Source organism: Geotrypetes seraphini, chromosome 17 (assembly GCF_902459505.1).
Source record: "Geotrypetes seraphini chromosome 17, aGeoSer1.1, whole genome shotgun sequence".
Lineage (NCBI taxonomy): Eukaryota > Metazoa > Chordata > Amphibia > Gymnophiona > Dermophiidae > Geotrypetes > Geotrypetes seraphini.
In genome coordinates, this window is record NC_047100.1 from 40,513,713 (window position 1) to 40,534,661 (window position 20,949).

Consider the following 20,949-nt stretch of genomic DNA (forward strand, 5'->3'; position numbering starts at 1 on the left):
AGAGAAATAACTGACAGTTGCTCTAAGAATATTGAAATAAAAGTTTTGAACCTGTTCTAATAAAAGATTGAGACAGATAATTAAGAAAGGAGAAAAGAAGAAAAAGGAAAAAGGCTGGAAAAAGAAAAATTTTTAAAAATATAGAAACAAATCCTGAAAGAAAACCACTCATCATAAATAGAATACTCAAAACAAAAAAGATAAGAGGAAAAATATTGAAACTGATACCAAGAGACAGTGAAGATAAGCTGTAATAAAGAGAAGAAAAGAATAACAGAAGATGACATCTAAAAAACAAAACAAAAATGATTCAGAAGCAAGTGGTTCCGGTATTAGTAGCAGCAATAAAAGATCAAAACCAGAGCCAAATAACACACCCTCAAAAGTTCCGTTGCCATCAGATGAAAACCCTGACGTCATGGAAGAATTGAGACAAATTAAAGAAATAGTATTAGACAGCAATAAAAAACTAAAAAAAGCAATTGAAGATGCTGCAATTCTCACCAAAAGAGTTGATATAGTTGAAAATAAAATAAATGATCTAGAAAACAATACAGAACAACTAAATACAGACATGAGAAAATCTAAAATAATATGGAAAGAAGTTGAAGAAATTAAAAGAGACTTGGAAGACAGCCGAAATAGAGAAAGAAGGAATAATTTAAGGATCATCGGGATTCCGGAAGGGGTAGAAAAAAATGACCCTATAACATTCCTGGAACAATTTCTACCTAAAATACTACCTTTAAAATTCAAATCTGCATTAGAAATAGAAAGAGCACACAGAATACCAACACAAAATAAAAACCTTCAATCAAGACCAAGAACTTTAATATTTAAACTTTTGAGACACCAACAAGCAGTAGAAATCTGCCAGCTAGCAAAGGAAAACAAAAACCTAAAATGTCAGGATGCAAGAATCCACATTGTTCCTGACTTTGCAAAAGAGACTGCACTACGAAGAAAACAATTCCTGGACATGAGACCCCAACTGCGAGCTCTAGGGGCTAGATATGGCCTTCTGTATCCAGCAGTAATGAAAATTACCATTGCTAACAAGACTCAAAATTTTTCAGATCCTACAAAACTTCAAGAGTTCCTCGATCAATGTGAACAGCCAATGTCCTCTTAAATAAGAACTTATTATCGAACAATATATTTGTGTTTATATTTATAATTATGTTTAAAATAATAAAACATAAAGATTAAATATGGAATACAAATGTAAAGTTCGATACAGAAACAGATCTTTCAAATCCAACTGAAAGGAAATAGAAGAACATAGAACTGTGATTTAAACTACAGGAATATTCTAAACAACGAAATTGATTCCATGTCAAAAGGATCCAACATGCAGTCTTGCCATGCTGATGAGAGATAAGATATGAACGAACATGAGACAAACGAAGGATTAGATCAAAGACAAAGAAATGAAATGAATATAGATTGAAAATTGACTGAAATAGCAATGGACATGAAAAACTTGAGACGCAAAATAAGACAGGAGGTTTATGAAAACTGAGAATAATTTCCTGATATTACCGGAATGTCATTTGTTTGTTAAACCCTTTTTACAAAACCAAGATACGATTTGTGGCGACGACCAAGACAGTAACAGACACTCGGAGATGTTATTACCACAGCTTGCTCTGAAAAGAAAAGAAAAGGAATGCTCTTCTGGACATAATAGTTTCCTACTCTTTGATTTGATATTCTAAAATGTAACTAATAATTATTTTGAAGGGAAAAAGTTAAAGGTAATCTCCTAAAGGTTGGACTGAGGAGAAATCTGTTCATCCTTTATGACTGCCTTCAAACATATACCTAAGCCTTAAAAATATAAGTTATAATATTTCAATTATAATTATATATCATTTTGAATTAATTCATATATAACTGAATAAGTGATATACATTGTTGTCATATGCAATAATTTCCTTAAAGAAAAGGGAAATAATATAATTTATACTTATTATTTAAAAATGAAAACATTTCTTGACACCACTTAGAACTTACTGTTAGAAAACAAGTACTTTATTATACAATACAAACCAAAACATAATAATAAAAAACTCAAAAAATAAATTATACATTGGGAATTTATAATGGAATAAAATAAATTAAAACATCTCTAAATGGAGAAATATAATTAAAAAAAAAAAATAAAATAAAATAAAATAAAATAAATAATAATAGTAGTAAATAAAGTTATATATTTTAATAGCTTGTAGGAGTTATATACACCTAACCTCAAAATGCGTATCCAAGTGGTCATATTAAAATGGGGAGGGAAGGGAGGGAAGGGAGGGAAGGGAATGGGAAAATATAATGGAGAATGGGAAAAAAAAGAAAAAGTGTACATTCAAAAATATTTTAAATACTGGGGGAAAAAATTAAGAAAAACAATTCATATAATTTTAAGGAAAATATATCAAAAATACATAAATGGATCTTAAAATAATATCCTTAAATGTTAATGGTCTAAATCATATGATAAAAAGGAAAAAAGCTCTATTATTTTTAAAAAGGCAAAATGCGGATTTATGCTTTATACAAGAGACCCACCTCTCAAATATTGAATCTAATAAACTACAAGGAGGTTGGGTCAAACATTGTTTTTTCTCACCAGCTACAAGGAAAAAAGCAGGTGTTGCTATTCTGGTAAATAAAAAATGTACTGCTACATTCAAATTAAAGGCAACAGATATTAATGGAAGATGGATAATTGTGGAAATGAATCTGGGAAATACTACCATGACGTTGATTAATATATACGCCCCTAATTCGAACCAAAATGAATTTTTTAAAACTCTTCAACAACTGATATTGCCACTGGCTACTTCAAATCTAATAGTAGCTGGGGATTTTAATGCTGTTATGGATCCTCTATTGGACAAAAACCCAAGTAGATATATGAAATCAATGGGATTAGATAATTTAATACAAACTTGTGATTTAATAGATATTTGGCGAATACTTCATTTTAATGGACGGGAATTTTCATTCTGTTCTCATGTTCACAATTCCTTTTCAAGAATAGATTATATTTTTATATCAAAACACCTAGCACATCAAGTAACAAAAGCTGCCATTGATCCAATTATTTTATCTGATCATGGTGGGGTATGGATTGAAATTAAGATCACAGATCAAAATACAAATAGACCAATATGGAAGTTTGATAATGCATTGCTTGCTGATCCAATATTTTGTGAAAATTTTCAAATAAAAATGAAAGATTTTTTTCAAGTAAATGATAAAGATGAGATCTCTAGAGAAATATTATGGGATGCATTTAAAGCATCAATAAGAGGACAAATCATTTCTTATTCAGCTTATCTTAACAAACAAAATAAAAAACAATACTCTAATTTAGAAAAAGAAATTAAAAATTTAGAATTAAAACTAATAAAAAAATGGGAATATTCTATACAACAAAAACTGTTAAAACTCAAATGTAAATACAATGAAATATCATCAAAAATGATAAGAAAAGATTTATTTGCACAGCAGGCACTGTATTATGGAAACTCAAATAAGTCGGGAAGAATACTGGCAAATTATCTAAAAGTGAAAAAAAAGAAAACAAAAATAATTGCTATAAAAGATGAAAATGGCGAAACACTCACACAAATTGATCCAATCTTAAAACAATTTCTAAAATTCTATAAATCTCTTTATTCTTCCGAGACTTATTTAAATAAAGAAAAGGAAGGTTTAGAATTCTTAAATTTATTAGAGGGTCCAAAGGTTCCTGAACATATAAAACGAAGTATGGAAGAACCAATATCACTAAAAGAATTAGAAACAGCTTTGAAATCCCTTAGAGTTGGATCCGCTCCAGGTGGTGATGGATATACAGTTGAATTTTATAAAACATTTCAAAACTTTTTATTACCCTATTTATTAAATCTTATTCAATATCAACTTAATAAAGGTTGTACAAATGGCACTATGGCAGAATCATTAACAATAGTTTTACCAAAGCCAAATAAAGATCCCACTTTGGTATCGAACTATAGACCAATCTCTTTAATAAATGTAGATGGAAAATTATTAGCAAAAATTCTTGCGTTAAGATTGGCTAAAGCTCTCCCACATATTATAAGCATGTCTCAAACAGGATTTGTTGCTCAAAGACATTCATCTCATAACACTAGACTAGCATTCCATATGTTATACTTAACAAAGAAAATGAACGAGCCCACTTTTGCTGTATCTTTAGATGCAGAAAAGGCTTTTGATAGAATAGAATGGACATTTATGTATCAAGCAATGGAATGGTTTGGTATAGGTCCTGGATTCACACAAATGATACAAACATTATATAGCTCCCCTTCTGCTAGATTATACATTAATAATATGTTTTCAGAAAAATTCAATCTACAAAGAGGAGTTAGACAAGGTTGTCCTTTGTCTCCTTTACTGTTTGATATAGTTTTAGAACCCTTAATATTAGCAATCCAACAAATAAAGGAGATACAAGGTATACCTCATTCAGATAAAGAATATAAAATATCAGCTTATGCTGATGATTTATTATTATATTTGAGGAACCCAGAATCTACCATTCCACATTTACTTGAACTAATTGAAAAATTTGGAAAATTTTCAGGATATAAAATAAACTGGAACAAATCAGAAGTACTTCCATTAAATATACATTGTACAAAAGGTTTATTTAAATCATTCTCTTTTGTTTGGAAGGAGGATGCTATTAAATATCTTGGAATTTGGATTACAAAAAATATAGACGACACAATGAAAATTAATGAAAAAAATTTATTACAAAAAATAACAGAGATGTGTGAGCAATGGAACCCTTTACACTTATCTTGGTGGGGAAGAATACAAACTGTTAAAATGATGATATTACCTGTAGTCTGTTACCAAATGGGAATGATACCAATTTTCTTCCAAAATTCTTTTTATAAAAAATTAAATAAAATATTGACAAAGTTTATTTGGCTTGGGAAAAACCCCAGAGTTGCTTTAGTGTCATTACAAAGACCAATTGCGGAGGGAGGGGTAAATTTTCCCAACTTCTATAGGTATCATCAAGCCTATATTTTACGTCAAGGTATGTATTGGATCCTCCCAGAGCCCACTGTAAATATCCCAGAATGGTTTTGGCTAGAATGGAGACTTATGTTTCCATTACGTCTTAGTCATGTAGTTAGTATCAAAATGCCAAGGCTATACAAAGAACATAAAATATTCATGGATACATGGAAAACTTTAAGATATATAAGTAATCTAACTCCTATTCCAATTAATAAATCAACAACTCAAACAATTTGGTTAAACCCCAAGATCAAAATAGGCGGTTTCAAAATAATCTGGAAAAACTGGATGACAGCAGGTATTCGTATTCTAGACGACATAATAAAAAATGGTAAAATGCTGGAGTTTTCACAATTGCAACATAAATTTGATCTTAATAAAACACAATATTTTAGATGGTTGCAATTGAAGCAATCCATTCAAGAAGGGTTCCCTGAATGGAAAAATCTTACTAATTATCACAGCTTGGAATTCTTGTGTTTCCAGATAAATTCAATAGGACATGAAGCTGCACAGTGGTATAAATTAATATCTGGATATATAAATAAAAAACCAAAAAATGGTCTTAGAGACATTTGGAGCATTGAGATAAAGCACCAAATTAGTGCATCTCAATGGCCACGACTTTGGTCTTGGAGGTTAAAATGTACGGTGTCAGCATCTATGAGACAAACTTGGTTTTTTCTTTTACATAGAGCTTTATGGACCCCTACACGTTTACATAGAATTGATAGCTCTAAATCTAATAGATGCTGGCACTGTCATATTGAAATTGGGACATTAGACCATCTTCTATTCTTTTGTCCATTCATCTTAACATTCTGGAAATCAATTTGGCCTCAAATTAATAGGATGTTAGAAAACCCAGTAGCCTTGACATATGATACTATATTATTTGGAACAACAATGAGAACAAAAAGTCAAATAACATCAAATAATAACAAATTATTATACATTTTAACTGGAATAGCAGTACAACAAATCACATTGAATTGGAAAAATCATGACAGATTAAATTACACTTTCTGGTGGAATTCTGTTTGTCATATATATAAAATGGAACTTACCATAGCAACACAAAAAGGATATATTAATAAATTTCAAAAGATATGGAGACCATTAACAGAATTTTGTAATGAATAATTAACTTTTCCCAAGATAAAAATTGATTAGAGGGAAATGAGATGGGATTTTATTTCTGATTTACACACTATATCAATGTTGAATGAATTTATAATAAAGTTGTTTTGAAATATTATTGATTGAATGGGAGGGAGGGAGGGAGGGGGAATACTACATTCGAAAGAAATTATATAAATCTAGATTTACTGCATAATATTATAAAATTTGTATAAAATTAATTTTCTAAAAAAATGTTAAACTTGAAGATGATAAGTATGTATATCAAGTGTATATATTTAAGTATCTAATAAGTTTATATGAAACACTTGTTGTAACAAAAGAAAATGAATAAAGATTATAAAATAGAGTATATATATATAAAAAAAAAAAAAAAAAAAAAAAAAAAGATATCCCTAATGAGTATGCATGAGGCAGATTTGCATGCCTGTCACCTCTGAAATGCATCTGCCTCATACATACACTAGGAGTAGGACTTTGAAGGAATTGTTTTCTGATCCTGCAGTGACAGTGAGTGGGGCTGCAATACAACTGGGGCATCTTAAATGTGCAGGGTGTGTATATTGCCAGTTGGCCTTGGTAACTGACAGGGTTGTGGTCCCTGGGAGTGATTGTGAATTTTTCTTAAGAGCACACACGGACTGTGACACTAAGCAGGTTGTGTACGGTATAGTTTTCCCGTGTGATAAATGGTATCTGGGGCAAACGTGACGAAAGATCAAATTTAGGGTGGCTCAACATCTTAGTAACCTCAGATTGGGTAAGAAGGATACCCCCGCTTGCTTCGCATTGGCAAACAAATGCTCATAAGGTAGAGGATATGCAGTTTGTGGTTGTGATTCAAGTGTCTTTACCAAGTGGTGGTAATATTTCTGAGGTAGTGCTTAGAAGGGAACAGAGATTAATTTATGACTAGAAAATGGTTGAGCCTTATGGACTCAACAAAGAAGTGGATTGGAATCTGTTGTAACAGGAATGGGGGCTAAATATAGTTGTATTCAACAAAGAAGTGGACTGGAAGTTGTTATAACTGGACCAGGAGTTGTTTGAACAGGGATATAAAGTTTATGGAGAAGAAGTGAGGTCATGTAGTTTGATTTCCTGGTAGACGGTGTGTTTCCTGTTTGCCAGATGATCCCAGGCTTGTACCGAACCCTGGGTCCCTGCTCGAGTCATGCTTAGTTTACTGATAGGTGAAAGGTGTTTTAAAGATTTTGATGAGTATGAAAAGAAATGTATGCGAATTATTTTGTATTGTAGGTGAAGTTGTGATGTCCGGGGCGGTACTTGGAGAGATCTCCCAGGAAAGGGACTTGGGAGTTCTGATCGACAAGTTGATGAAGCCGTCCACGCAATGTGCGGCGGCGGCAAAAAGGGCAAACAGAATGCTAGGAATGATAAAGAAGGGGATCACAAACAGATAAGAGAAGATTATCATGCCACTGTACCGGGCCATGGTGCGCCCTCACCTGGAGTACTGCATCCAGCACTGGTCACCAAACATGAAGAAGGACACGATACTACTCGAAAGGGTCCAGAGAAGAGCGACTAAGATGGTTAAGGGGTTGGAGAAGTTCAAGTTTCAAGTTTAATTACATTTGATGAATCGCTTATTACAATATCTAAGCGATGTACAGTTTAAAAACCAACAGATTGTGGTAATACATATAGTTTAGATGGGTCAGACAATAGACGGACAATTTGGACAGACATGAATGAGTAGGAAGGAGGGGAAAAGTTACAGTTGCGTTGTTTGTTTAAATTAACATAAAAAGGAAAACACATTAGGTAAAAATGGGGTGAGGTAAGGTAGAAATTTTGTTAATTATTAGAAGAATGTAAGGATTTAGAATAAATCATATCATAAATCAAATGCGTCTTGAAATAAGTATGTTTTTAAATTTTTTTAAAAAGAAATAAGGTCTTTTTCGTTTTTAATAAAATTTGGAAGGGAGTTCCACAGTGAAGGGGCCACCACGGAGAACATATCATTTCGTCTTGTGCCGATAATTCTTAATGAGGGGATTGAAAGCAAATTCGACGAAGATGATCTTAGAGAGCGAGAAGAGTTGTATGGAACAATCATTTTTTATATAAATTGGGGTTCGTTAAAGATTAATGTTTTATAAACCAAAAATATAACTTTGAAAGTGATTCGGTGAGAGATGGGGAGCCAATGTGATTTGATAAATAATGGGGTAACATGATCATATTTTTTTGCTTTGTGAATTAGTTTAATTGCAGTGTTTTGGATAATTTGGAGCCGTCTCTTTTCTTTCTGGGTTATGTTGTTTAAAAGGGAATTACAGTAGTCTAATTTTGAGATAATTAGAGAATGAACTAGAATATTAATTGATTTGGGATCTAAAAAGGTGGAAATTGATCGAAGAAGCCGTAGTCTGTAAAAGCAAGATTTAACTATTTCGCTAATATGGCAATGAAATGAAAGATCTACATCAATTATTACTCCGAGAATTTTCAATTGGGATACAGATTCAAGAGGAGTATTGTCTAATATGAATGGTGTTTTTGAAGTTATGTTTCCTTTCCAGGTGAAAAGCATTGTTTTTGATTTTTGAGTATTCAGGGCTAGCTTATTATTGTTTAGCCAGTTTTTTATTAGTTCTAGTTTGTCATTGATAATTTTTATTTCTTCCGCGTTTTCTGGGTTGAGAGGGTGCATGAGTTGAATATCGTCTGCATAAGAAAAGGCTGTAAAACCTTGTGACTGTGAGATAGTAATAAGAGGGGATAAAAAAATGTTAAATAGAAGAGGAGATAGTATTGACCCTTGTGGTACTCCATATGATGAGGTGAAATTTGCAGAATAAGCGTCATTAAATTTAACTCTAGAATTACGGTCTGATAGGAAAGAAGTTAACCAATTAAGGATTTGGCCTTCTATACCTAATGATTGCATTCGGTTAAGTAGGAGTCCGTGGTCAATTGTGTCGAATGCAGCAGATAGGTCTAAAGAAAAGAGAACTACAGATTTGTGGTGGTCGAGATAATAATGGATATTTGTTACGAGGCCGATCATAGAATGTTCCGTGCTATGATATTTTCGAAAGCCGGTTTGGTTAGGATGTAGTGCATTCGAGGATTCAATGAATTCTGAAAGTTGTTCAAAGACTAGTTTTTCGGAGAGTTTCATTAAGAAAGGTAGGTTGGAAATGGGGCGGTAGTTGAATATGTCATCTTGACAAGTTTTGAAGTTTTTTATAATTGGAGTAATGATAGAGGTTTTCCACGAGATAGGAACGGTTGCAGAAGAAAAACTGTTTTGGATAAGGGAAAGAATAAAAGGACCGAAGTAATGAAAAAATTTCTTTAAATAGAACGGTGGAAAAAGTTCTAAAGGAGAACTTTTTAGATTGATTGATTTAAGATGTCCTTCAAGTTCCTTTAAGGATGGTATTCTGAGATTTGTACATTTGGCTGTTGGAATGAAAGTATTTGTGTTTGAATTTTCCAATGCAGGTGAGATTGTTGTATTATTTTTGAAGTTTTGTCTAATCATAGCGATCTTTTGGCAGAAATAATCAGCTAGTTCTTGTGCTGTTATAGTTGATTTCTGATTAGATATATTCCTTTTTTTATCAGGATTAATAGATTTTAGAATATTAAATAGGACCGAAGTGTTTTTTGCTTTTTGAATCTTATTATTGTAATATGATTTTTTTGCCTGGTAAACACAGCTCCTGAAGACACCAGGTGGCGAAACACAGTCTTGTGTTGAGCTGAATGCTTTATGAATTGGAGAACAGGACCATCATGCCTGCCGATTGTGTTTAAGAAATTTTTATAGCAGTACAATATACTGTACAATACCTGTACAGTGCAGTCATATTTCCTGGGCAAACCAAAAGTTCAAATACAGTACTGAAAGTTAAATAAAGTTCAATACTGGAATACTCAGGCAGTGTCTTCATCACTATTGCAGGAGGAGAAGACGAAGAGGATAAGTGAGCCCCAGGGGCCTCCTCATGCAATGGAAGTGGGTCTTCAGTAGGAGGAAGACGAAGAGACAAAGGGGATGTCTCCTCATGGGTAGAACTGGTTGATTGTCAGGCAGAGGTTGGAGAGGCACTGACTCTAGGTATCCTTGGGAAATACATTGTGATTTTGGTCTGGGTCTTCTGCTTCATCATCTCTTTGTATATATTTTTTGTACATAGAAATCGTTGCTTCTGCTAACTCCCTCACCTTTAATGCACGTACCATGGATGGGTCGATGTCATAGAAAAAAAAAATCAATCGCACCGCTGAACCTGCATATGCCCTCTGCAATATTATCCAGTGTAAACTTGTCTTCTAGCACATCTTCTAATCCTCCTTCCTCCTCTTCATCTGTTATTGCCTCTCCTTCAGGAGCAGTCAGGTCAATGAGATCATCTTCCACTAGTTCAGTTGCTCTAGTGTCTATTAAGTCTTGAATATGTTCCATATCCATATCTTCAAAGCTTTCCCCACCTACTTGCTTTGCCAAGTCAATCATGTTTTCAATAATTTCTTGGCCTTGCTCTGTGATATTGATAGTGTTATCTTTTTTTACATATTCAGTCCAAAGATTCTTCCAGCACAAGTTTGCAGTCTCTGGCTTGACAGCTTTTAACGCTCTTTCAATAATATTGATGGCATCCGCAATAGTGAATTCCTTCCAATTTTTCATGATGTTACCAACATTGTGGCCTTCATCCATAGCGTTGACAATCCTCTCTAATGAATACCGTGTGTAGTGAGCTTTGAAAGTCCTTATTACCCCCTGGTCAAGAGGCTGGATGATAAATGTTGTGTTGGGGGGCAAGTAGACATCTCATCACCCTCAATGTGGAACTCATGTGTGTCGAAACCGTAGATACGGAAACCGCGAATACGGATGGAGAAGTATACTTTTAGTTTTTGGTCCTGCATTTTCATGGGGTTCTCTGTTTTCTGGTAGGAATGAATGTTGAAATGCATACAGTGTGCTTTGTGTATTTTAATTTTGTAGTTAACCATTATGTGTTGTTAATACGATTATATTGTGTGTCTGTATATATGAAAAATGAATGGAAAAAATGGTATTACAATTAGTACTATTATGGGGGCGGAGATTGGGTGGAGATGGGCACGACTTAGCCCAGTGTTTTCAACTGCCGGTCCACAAAATAATTATTTGATTTCCGCCGGAAGAACACTGGTCTTAGAAAATGAGACACCGCTCCTCTATCCGTCTCCAGACGGGTCTGCCCAGATGCAGATACCCCCACATACATTTATTTGTAATTAGAAATAAATATTTCACAATATATAATTACATATTGTTTTTGTGATTAATCACAACACTTTAATTATGTTCAGTTTGTAACAATGAAAATATATCCTGCATATCAGATATTTACATTCATAACAGTAGCAAAATTACATTTATGAAATAGCAACGAAAATAATTTTATGGTTGGGGGTCACCACAACATGAGGAACTGTATTAAAGGGTCGCGGCATTAGGAAGGTTGAGAACCATTGTGCTAGGCTGTTGTGCCTCTCTGACTAGATGATCATGGACTAATGAACTCATGACCTAACCAAGATCCAGTTTTGGATAAAAGTAATCATAATGACTGTAGTATGTGTGTGAAAGTTGGGAAGGGAGTGCAAGTGATAGGTATTACGTTCACTGATTAAATTATTCTGATATCTAAGACAATAATACCCTTAGCGAACATGCGCACTTCAATTTTTGTGGCTCCGTGCGTCCGTCGCTCTGTAGTCGGCAGAGAAATGTTGCAGAGTGTGGCACGTGTGCACACATTGGGAGCCGACATCGGGGAGAGAAGGAGGTGGAGGTGGCGGCGGCGACCAAGCTACGGAGCTAGAGGAGGGAAGGCCAAAACTACTGCCGCTCCGTGGTCGCACAGCCTTCTCCTCTGCCTCCACTCTCTCCTCTGGGTGAATTTACGGGTCGAGGATGAGGATTTGTTGGAGGCTGGTGGCGCTACCACAGAGGGGGTGGGATGGGATGGGCAGAGGGGGGCGGTCAAAGGAAGGGGAGCGGGGCGCAGGCAGGGAATGGGAGAGAGGGAAGGAAAGAGACAGACAAGATAGTGGCCAAGGAGAGAGAGAGAGACAGAGAGAGAGACAGAAAGACACACAGACAGCGGCCAAGGAAAGAGAGACGAGAGAAAGAGACAGAAAGGCACATAAACAGCGGCCAAGGAAAGAGAGAGAGAAAAAGACAGAAACATGCACAGACAGCAGCCAAGGAGAGAATGAGATAGAAAGACAGACAGACACACAGACAGCGGCCAAGGAGAGAGAGAGAGACAGATAGACAGACACACAAAGACAGACAGCGGCCAAGGAGAGAGGAAGAGACAGAAAGACAGGCAGGCAGAAGCCAAAGAGAGAGAGAGAAAGAGACAGACACACACAGAGAGCGACAGAGGGAGACACACGGAAAGATAGCGGCCAAGGAGAGAGGGAGAGATAGAAAGACAGGTAGACAGCGGCCAAGGAGAGAGAGAAAGACAGAAAGACACACAGACAGTGGTCAAGGAGAGACACAGAAAGAAAGACAGACAGCGGCCAAAGAGAGAGAGAGAGAGACAGAACTAAAGACAGCGGCCAATGAGAGAGAAAGACAAAGAAAGACAGACAGACACATTTATTCTAGCACCTGTTAATGTAACGGGCTTAAAGACTAGTTTATTAATAAATTAAGTATTGGCAAGTTGTAAAAATACTGTAATGAAATGAACTGTGGGAGATAAGATTAAAATTGAATTGATTCAGATAATACTGGTTTGTATTAAACATTTAATAGCTGTTTTAAAGAATTTGCGTTATACATATTCATTAAAGACATCCCAGGACAGGTTTAAGAGCCACTGAGTACAAGAAAGAAGCTCTCTAGCCCTGTCTTGCAGGAGGAAGCGCATACCTAGCATGGCTGTTGTGTGCTTTAGCCAGTTCAGGAGCATTTCCAATAGCATACCCTTTGCTCTGTGATAAAGAAGAATAGGCAAATTTTAAATTCTTTATTCATTTTTTTAACTTACAATAAGTGAAACAGTATATAACATCAGTGGTTCCCAACCCTGTCCTGGAGGACCACCAGGCCAGTCGGGTTTTCAGGATTTACCTAATGAATATGCACGAAAGAGATCAGCATATAATGAAGCCGCCAGGCATGCAAATCTGCTCAATGCATATTCATTAGGGCGATTCTGAAAACCCGACTGGCCTGGTGGTCCTCCAGGACAGGGTTGGGAACCACTGACTTAATACACTATAAAATACTATTTCAGATTCCATATCCCCCCTCCATATTCAATACCTTTCATCAAACACTAGAAAACATAATAACCTCCCCCCTCCCCACATTGTTTACACTCATAAGAAAACCAAAATACCCCCCACCCTGGATGTGCATATAAGTCCCTCCTCGAGGGCCGCAATCCAGTCGGGTTTTCAGGATGAATGAATATGCATTGAATGCAGTGCATGCAAATAGATCTCATGCATATTCATTGGGGAAATCCTGAAAACCCGACTGGATTGCGGCCCTCAAGGAGGGACTTTGAGACCCCTGCGTTAGATAATCCTCAATCTGTGCTTCTGAATCTAAATACATTGCTTTGACCTATGCTACAATTCAGAGACATTTCTTTATTTAGATAGTGTTAAATAAATCTATAAAGAAAAACTTCCTTTCTACTTGTTTCTCTCTCACTCTTCTGCTTCACCTGCATTTGTAACAGTTGAAACGCCCTGAGGGGAAGCAAACGTCCTTCCTGCCCAAGCATCAGATCTAAAGTAGTGTGCAACACTGCAGATTTGCCTGGCACCTCTGCGAAAAGAGATAGCACCTAGTTTATGGAATCAACTACCAAGCAATATTCGTCTGGAGGCAAATTTTAAAGCTTTTAAATCTTTGTTAAAAACTCATGTTTTTCAACTTGCTTTTGGAATCGAGTATTCTTTGGTTCATCATATTTATTATCTATGTTGTGTTTCAGCACCTTTTATACAATGGGATAGTGCACAAACGTGTTTTACTGTGCTAGGTTTCTGATTTAAGAATGAGAGAATGGATTAAGTCTTTCCTATATTTTATGGCTGCGTATCGCAAACTGGCAGTGCCGGCACTGGCTGACTGCGTACAGGATGTGCCTCTCACAGCGAGAGGCATGGCCTGTAGGCAATCGGCCGATGCCAGTGCCTCTCCTTCTCCCTGCGCGTCTTCCCTGCCGGCACCCCCCAGTGGCAGCCCAGGGTCCAACTGGAGGACCTTCGCGCTTGTGTGCGACATCGGGTTGACAGCCGTGCACTTCTGAACGCCTCGAGCCACGGCTCGACAAAGTTTGCAGGACACTGTTTTAGGGAGTTCCTTTCTTTCATTGATAATGTTTTTAGCATGAGACCGCTGAGAACTGTTGTAAGCTTCAGCAGGATATCAAATTTTAATAAACATTTATCCGACAGCAGAACCCAGAGGCATCCTTCAGTGTTCTACGCGTCCCTCTCTCTTCCCTCCCTTTCCTGAGATGCCCCGTTCTTTTCCTCACTGTGTGTAGTGCTCTGCCACTCTTCAGTGTACGCTTCTCTTTAAAAGCACCAAATTTTCTCACTATACTTTCTCCCCCAGCTCTCAATTCCATTTGTTGCAAAGCAGCTGCGTTACACAACAGCATTTTTTACCTCAGGACTGAAGCCTTTGGTGAACTCCTTCATGCGGCTCAGGGTGAGCCCTAGGTCAACGCCACCACAATTAAGGAGGACACTCAGCAGTGCATGTGTAGCGCAGGAGTTGGGAATTAGCTGCACAGAAGAGAGAAACCAGAGCCAGGTACATCTTTACTAGACACAGAAAAATAAACAAAACAAATATGCTAAAACACACGGAAAGGAAGCAATATTAAAACCAGTGGCAGATACAACACTTAACCATAGCTTTCTGCTTCTCAGTATTTTAAAGCTTGGTATTTGGAAAACTGTCTTGTCCTGATTGTTGCTGTTTTCCGGGTCTCACCGCATCTAGGTAGGTTGAATCGACTTTCCAGCCATCATGGTGTGGCTTTCTTCAGGATATGCTGAAGAAAGCCACAGCACGATGGCTGAAACATTGGTTCTACCTACCTAGACAAGGCGAGACCCGGAAAGCAAAGTTGCTTACCTGTAATGGGTGTTCTCTGTAGACGGCAGGGAAATGCAGCCCCACTTGATTGGTGAAGCCTTTGACTGAGCCAAACAACATCGGTACTCTCTCCCATAGCTACAGTAAACTTTTGAGCTTACTGAGCATGTGCAGGATTACCTACTCCTCCAGCCCCCCCCTCCCCTTCACCTGTCAGTTTATTCTCTAGCAAAAGAGATGAGGGGATGGCGGACGGGCAAGTGTGGGTGCATTCCCCTGCTGTCTACGGAGAACACCTGTAACAGGTAAGCAACTTTGCTTTCTCCGGAGACAGGCAGGGGATATGCAGCCCCACTTGATTGGCGAGTCCCAAGCTGAAGAAGCATACGAGAGGTAGAAACAAGAGGCTACGTAAAACTTATTGTCCAAAGCTAACATCTTGAGCTAACCCTTGGTCTAAGCAGTAATGCATGGTAAAAGTATGTACAGACGACCAGGCAACTGCTCTGCAAATGTCCTGGATTGGAATGGACTTCAAGTCTATGGGCCCCAGCGGAATCAGGAGGCTTTAGATGAGCTCTTGTTTAGCAAAAAAGTATGCAATGTGAAATCCAAGCTGAAAGCGCTCTCTTAGTTGTAGGATGACCACATATGGGTGGATTGTAAGACACCAATAATTGAGAGGAGTTCCAGAGATGAGAAGTAGTTTTGAAGTAAAAAAAAAAGCAGTGCTCTTATGCAATCCAAGGAATGGAGTTTTTCTTCCGCCTCAAAGGCATGTGGAGATAGAAAAAAATGAAGGCAAAGTGATGGTTTGGTTGAGATGGAAATCTGAAACCACCTTAGGTAAGAAGGAAAAATTATGTTCTTACCTGTTAATTTTCTTTCCTTTAGGAGCAGCAGATGAATCCAGAGACTAGTGGGATAGCTCACATCGACCAGCAGGTGGAGATAGAGAAACCGATTAACAGGTGGTCTTATAGACTCGCATTCCTCCTGTCCATTCAGTTATGCTCCTTGCCCAAGCATCCAAAGATAGGAGAATGAGCATCCAAAAAACTTCTTTCCAGTAGCGAATTAAATAGTAAACTACAGAACACAACTACCAACAATAACCCAACTGAAACACAACACACAGAATACCGACAGAGCGGCCACAGAAAGGGTGGGGCTCTGGATTCATCTGCTGCTCCTAAAGGAAAGAAAATTAACAGGTAAGAACATAATTTTTCCTTCCTTAGCACAGCAGCAGATGAATCCAGAGACTAGTGGGATGTAGCAAAGCAAACTCAAACCGGGTGGGAAGCTAATGCCGCCTCTGCAATAACCGAAGCGCCAAACCCAGCCTCCGCACAGGCCACCACATCCAACCGGTAATGCTTCGAAAAGGTATTCCCAGAAGACCAAGTAGCCGCGCGGCAAATATCCTCCAAGGAAAGCCCTCCGGAATCCGCCCAAGACGTAGCCAGCGCTTGAGTCGAATGAGCATGAAGTTGCTCCGGCAACCGCTTCCCCGCTATCAAATAAGCCGAAGCTATCATTTCTTTGACCCAACGAGCAATGGAAGCCTTAGATGCCACCATACCTTTGTTCTTGCCCGCGAATAACACGAATAACGCGAAACTACGAGGTGACACCAGGAAATTCTTTTTCACTGAAAGAGTGGTTGATCGCTGGAATAGTCACTACAGGTGATTGAGGCCAGCAGCATGCCTGATTTTAAGGCCAAATGGGATCGGCACATGGGATCTATTCACAGGGCAAAGGTAGGGGAGGGACATTAAGGTGGGCAGACTAGATGGGCCTTGGGCCCTTATCTGCCGTCTATTTCTATGTTTCTATGAACAAGTGGTCCGACCGACGAAAGTCATTAGTCACCCCCAAATAATGCAGAACAGCCCTGCGCACATCCAGGAAACGCAACAATGAGAAGCGCTCCCCCCAATCCTCCTGCCGAAAAGCCGGGAGGAATAAACACTGGTTCACATGAAAGGACGAAACCACCTTAGGCAGAAAGGACGGCACCGTCCGAACAGACACCCCAGCGTCCGAAATGCGCAAAAAAGGCTCCCTGCAAGACAGCGCCTGCAACTCCGACACCCGTCTGGCTGAAGCCATAGCCACCAAAAACACCGTTTTCAATGTGACATTTTTCAAAGTAGCAGAAGACAAAGGCTCAAAAGGTGCCGCCCGCAATCCCCCAAGGACAAGTTTAAGACTCCACGCGGGACAGGTCCTAATACAGGAGGCCGAATATGGTGAACCCCCTTGAGGAATCGAACCACGTCAGGTTGCGACGCGAGCGCCGAACAAGAGACCCGGCCTCTGTAACAAGCAATGGCCGCCACCTGAACCTTCAGGGAATTATAGGCCAACCCTTTAGCTACGCCTTCCTGCAGAAAGGAAAGAATAGCCGACAGAGACGCCTGGAAGGGCGAAATACCCTGCCCCTTACACCAAGACTCAAAAACTCTCCATACTCTAGCATAGGAGGCAGATGTAGAAATCTTTTTGGCTTGAAGAAGAGTGGAAATAACCTGTTCCGAATAGCCCCGGCGCCTCAGCCGCGACCGTTCAAGAGCCAGGCCGTAAGACCAAAGTGGGACGGATCTTCCATGGAGATTGGACCCTGAGTCAGTAAGTCCGGAGTCACCGGGAACGTCAGCCGATCGCCCGCCGACAGCTGAATCAGGTCCGCGTACCACGGCAGACGCGGCCAATCCGGAGCCACGAGGATCACCCTGCCCTGAAAGAGAGAGATGCGGTGCAACACCCGACCTATCATTGGCCAAGGAGGAAATACGTAAAGAAGGCAACCCGGAGGCCACGGAAGGGCTAACGCGACCACCCCCTCCGACTCCTGTTCCTTGCGTCTGCTGAAGAATCGAGGAAGCTTCGCATTGTGGTACGAGGCCATGAGATCCATCTCCGGAAGACCCCACCGCCGGACCAGCAGATCGAACGCCCGAGCGGACAGCTCCCATTCGCCTGGATCGAAAAGATTTCTGCTGAGAAAGTCCGCCTGAACGTTTTCGTGACCCGCAATGTGCGCCGCCGAGAGAAGAGGAACATGAACCTCCGCCCATCGAAACAGAACCATCGCCTCGTCGGCCAACTGAGGACTCCGGGTACCCCCCTGGCGATTGATATACGCCACCGCCGTGACACTGTCCAAAAAGACTCTGGTCGGACGGTCTTGAATCATGGACTGAAACGCCAGAAGCGCAAGCCTGATTGCCCTCAACTCCAGCATATTGATCGACCACTGGGCCTCCTCCTGGGCCTGCAGACACTGGGCTCCCCAGCCCAGAAGACTGGCATCCGTCGTAATCACGACCCAATCCGGCGTCGCAAGAGGCATGCCCTGGAACAGATGGACCTCGCTGAGCCACCACCGCATGCTGTGGGACGCCTGAGGACACCACTGGAGACGGCGATTGTAGTCCTGAGACACCGGGGACCACCGGGAAAGAAGAGACTTCTGCAACGGCCTCATGTGGAACCGAGCCCAAGGCACCACCTCCAGAGCCGCCACCATCGAGCCCAGAACCTGCACATAATCCCAAACGCGAGGCCTGGGTGACCGGAGAAGCAGACGAACCTGAGACTGCAACTTCTCTCCCCGGTCCCGGGGCAGAAAAACTTTCCCCAGACCAGTGTCGAACCTCACTCCCAGATGTTCCAATGACTGGGACGGGGACAGAGAGCTCTTGGGAAAGTTGATGATCCACCCCAAGGACTGAAGGAGAGAGATCACTCTCTGAGTAACCGACAGACTCTCCTGTCTGGAAGAGGCGCGGATCAGCCAGTCGTCCAAGTAAGGGTGTACTCGAATCCCCTCTCTTCGCAGAAACGCGGCCACCACTACCATCACCTTCGAAAAGGTGCGTGGAGCCGTGGCGAGACCAAAGGGCATCGCCCAAAACTGATAATGTTGGCCTAGGATCGCAAACCGAAGAAATCTCTGATGCGGAGGCCATATGGGTATATGGAGGTAAGCCTCTTTGAGATCTAGGGACGTGAAAAACTCCCCTGGCTGAACTGCCGCAATCACTGAACGAACCGTCTCCATACGGAAATGTCGAACCCTGAGAAATCGGTTGACCCGCTTGAGATCCAGCACTGGTCTTACTGACCCCCCCCCCCCCCCCCTTCTTGGGCACAATGAAGTAAATGGAATACCTGCCGAGCCCCATCTCCTCCGGGGGAACCGGCACCACAGCTCCCAGCTCCAGAAGCCCCTGAAGAGTGAGGCGTACCGAGTCTCTTTTGGCCCCTCCATTGCACGGGGAGACCAAGAAAGAATCTGCGACGGGAGAGGAAAACTCTAACTTGTAACCGTCTCGAATAATGTCCAAAACCCACTGATCTGACGTTATCTTGGCCCACTCTGCCAGAAAGGCAGACAGCCGCCCCCCCAAGGGAATGGCGGAGGGAGCCGAGACCCCGTCATTGTGGATTGCGAGTTGCTGGAGCACGGGCCGGTTGAACTGGCTGGGGTTTTGCTGCACGAAAGGAACTCCGTTGTGGAAATCTAGGTCTCGAATTCGCGAAGGACCCGGAAGAGGGTTGAAAGGACGGCTTACCCGGCCTATATCTCTTAACATCCCGGAAGCGAGGTCTTGCAACCGAGGATTTCAAAGGCGGCCTAGGTCTGTCCTCCGGCAATCGCTGTGTTTTGGTATCACCAAAATCCTTCATCAACTTATCCAAGTCCTCCCCGAATAACAGCCGACCTTTAAAAGGGAGTTTCACGAGCCTAAGCTTGGACGCCGCATCCGCCGCCCAATGACGGAGCCACAAAGATCTGCGAGAAACCACAGACAGAGACATCTGCTTAGCAGAAGCGCGAATAATATCATACAAGGCATCCGCCAAATACGCCAGCCCAGACTCCAGATCTGCCACTTCTGATGGAACAGAACTCCCGGACTCCATCATATTATCCGCTAACACCTGAGACCACTGTAGACAAGCCCGCGCAGCATAAGAACTGCAAACCGCAGCTTGTAAGGTGACCGCCGCCACCTCAAAGGACATTTTAAGCGAAGATTCAATTTTTCTATCCTGGACATCCTTCAGCGCAACACCCCCTTCCACAGGCAAGGTAGTCTTTTTGGTGACAGCGGCCACCAACGCGTCAACCCGAGGTATCTGAAATTTCTCCAGTTCCTTCGGAGCAATAGGGTATAACTGTCGCATGGCCTTCGACACCCGCAGACTGGCCTCAGGGGTGTCCCATTGCGTCGCAATGAGCTCCTGCATGGCTTCATGCACCGGAAAGGATCTAGGCGGCTTCCACGTCCCTGCCATCAGGGGGTTCGTGGACCCAGAAACCTGCGGATCCTCCTGAGAAATGTGCAAGCCCTGCAAAGCCTTACAAATTAAGGAGGAAAGTTCTTCCTTGTGAAAAAGACGGAGCGCAGAAGGATCATCCACGTCCCTACCAATCGGCTCCTCCGCGTCCCATTCCGGCACCTCCCCGTCCTCCAAAGACTCCGGAAGAGACAGAGACAAGGGGGAAACTGAGGCAGGGTCCCCCTCATCCGCGGGCGCAAGTCTGCGACGCTTCGCCGCCTGAGCCTGCACCGTCTGGGAAACATTGGCAGTAGGAGCAAGAGAAGAAG

General features: G+C 40.6%; 1 protein-coding gene across 2 annotated transcripts in view; it reads right to left on the reverse strand.

Annotated features, from left to right (window-relative positions):
- The window catches only part of BAP1 (BRCA1 associated protein 1), a 108,690-nt gene that overhangs the window by 56,010 nt on the left and 31,731 nt on the right, over window positions 1-20,949 (reverse strand). Inside the window, exons 5-6 of one of the 2 annotated variants that reach the window (XM_033926343.1) lie at window positions 14,887-15,006; window positions 13,127-13,188 (exon numbers count right to left, since the gene is read on the reverse strand). In XM_033926343.1, the coding sequence (XP_033782234.1) occupies window positions 13,127-13,188; window positions 14,887-15,006 (182 nt within the window). Of the gene's footprint in view, window positions 1-13,126; window positions 13,189-14,886; window positions 15,041-20,949 lie in introns of both variants that reach the window. The other variant, XM_033926344.1, reaches the window with a different exon arrangement.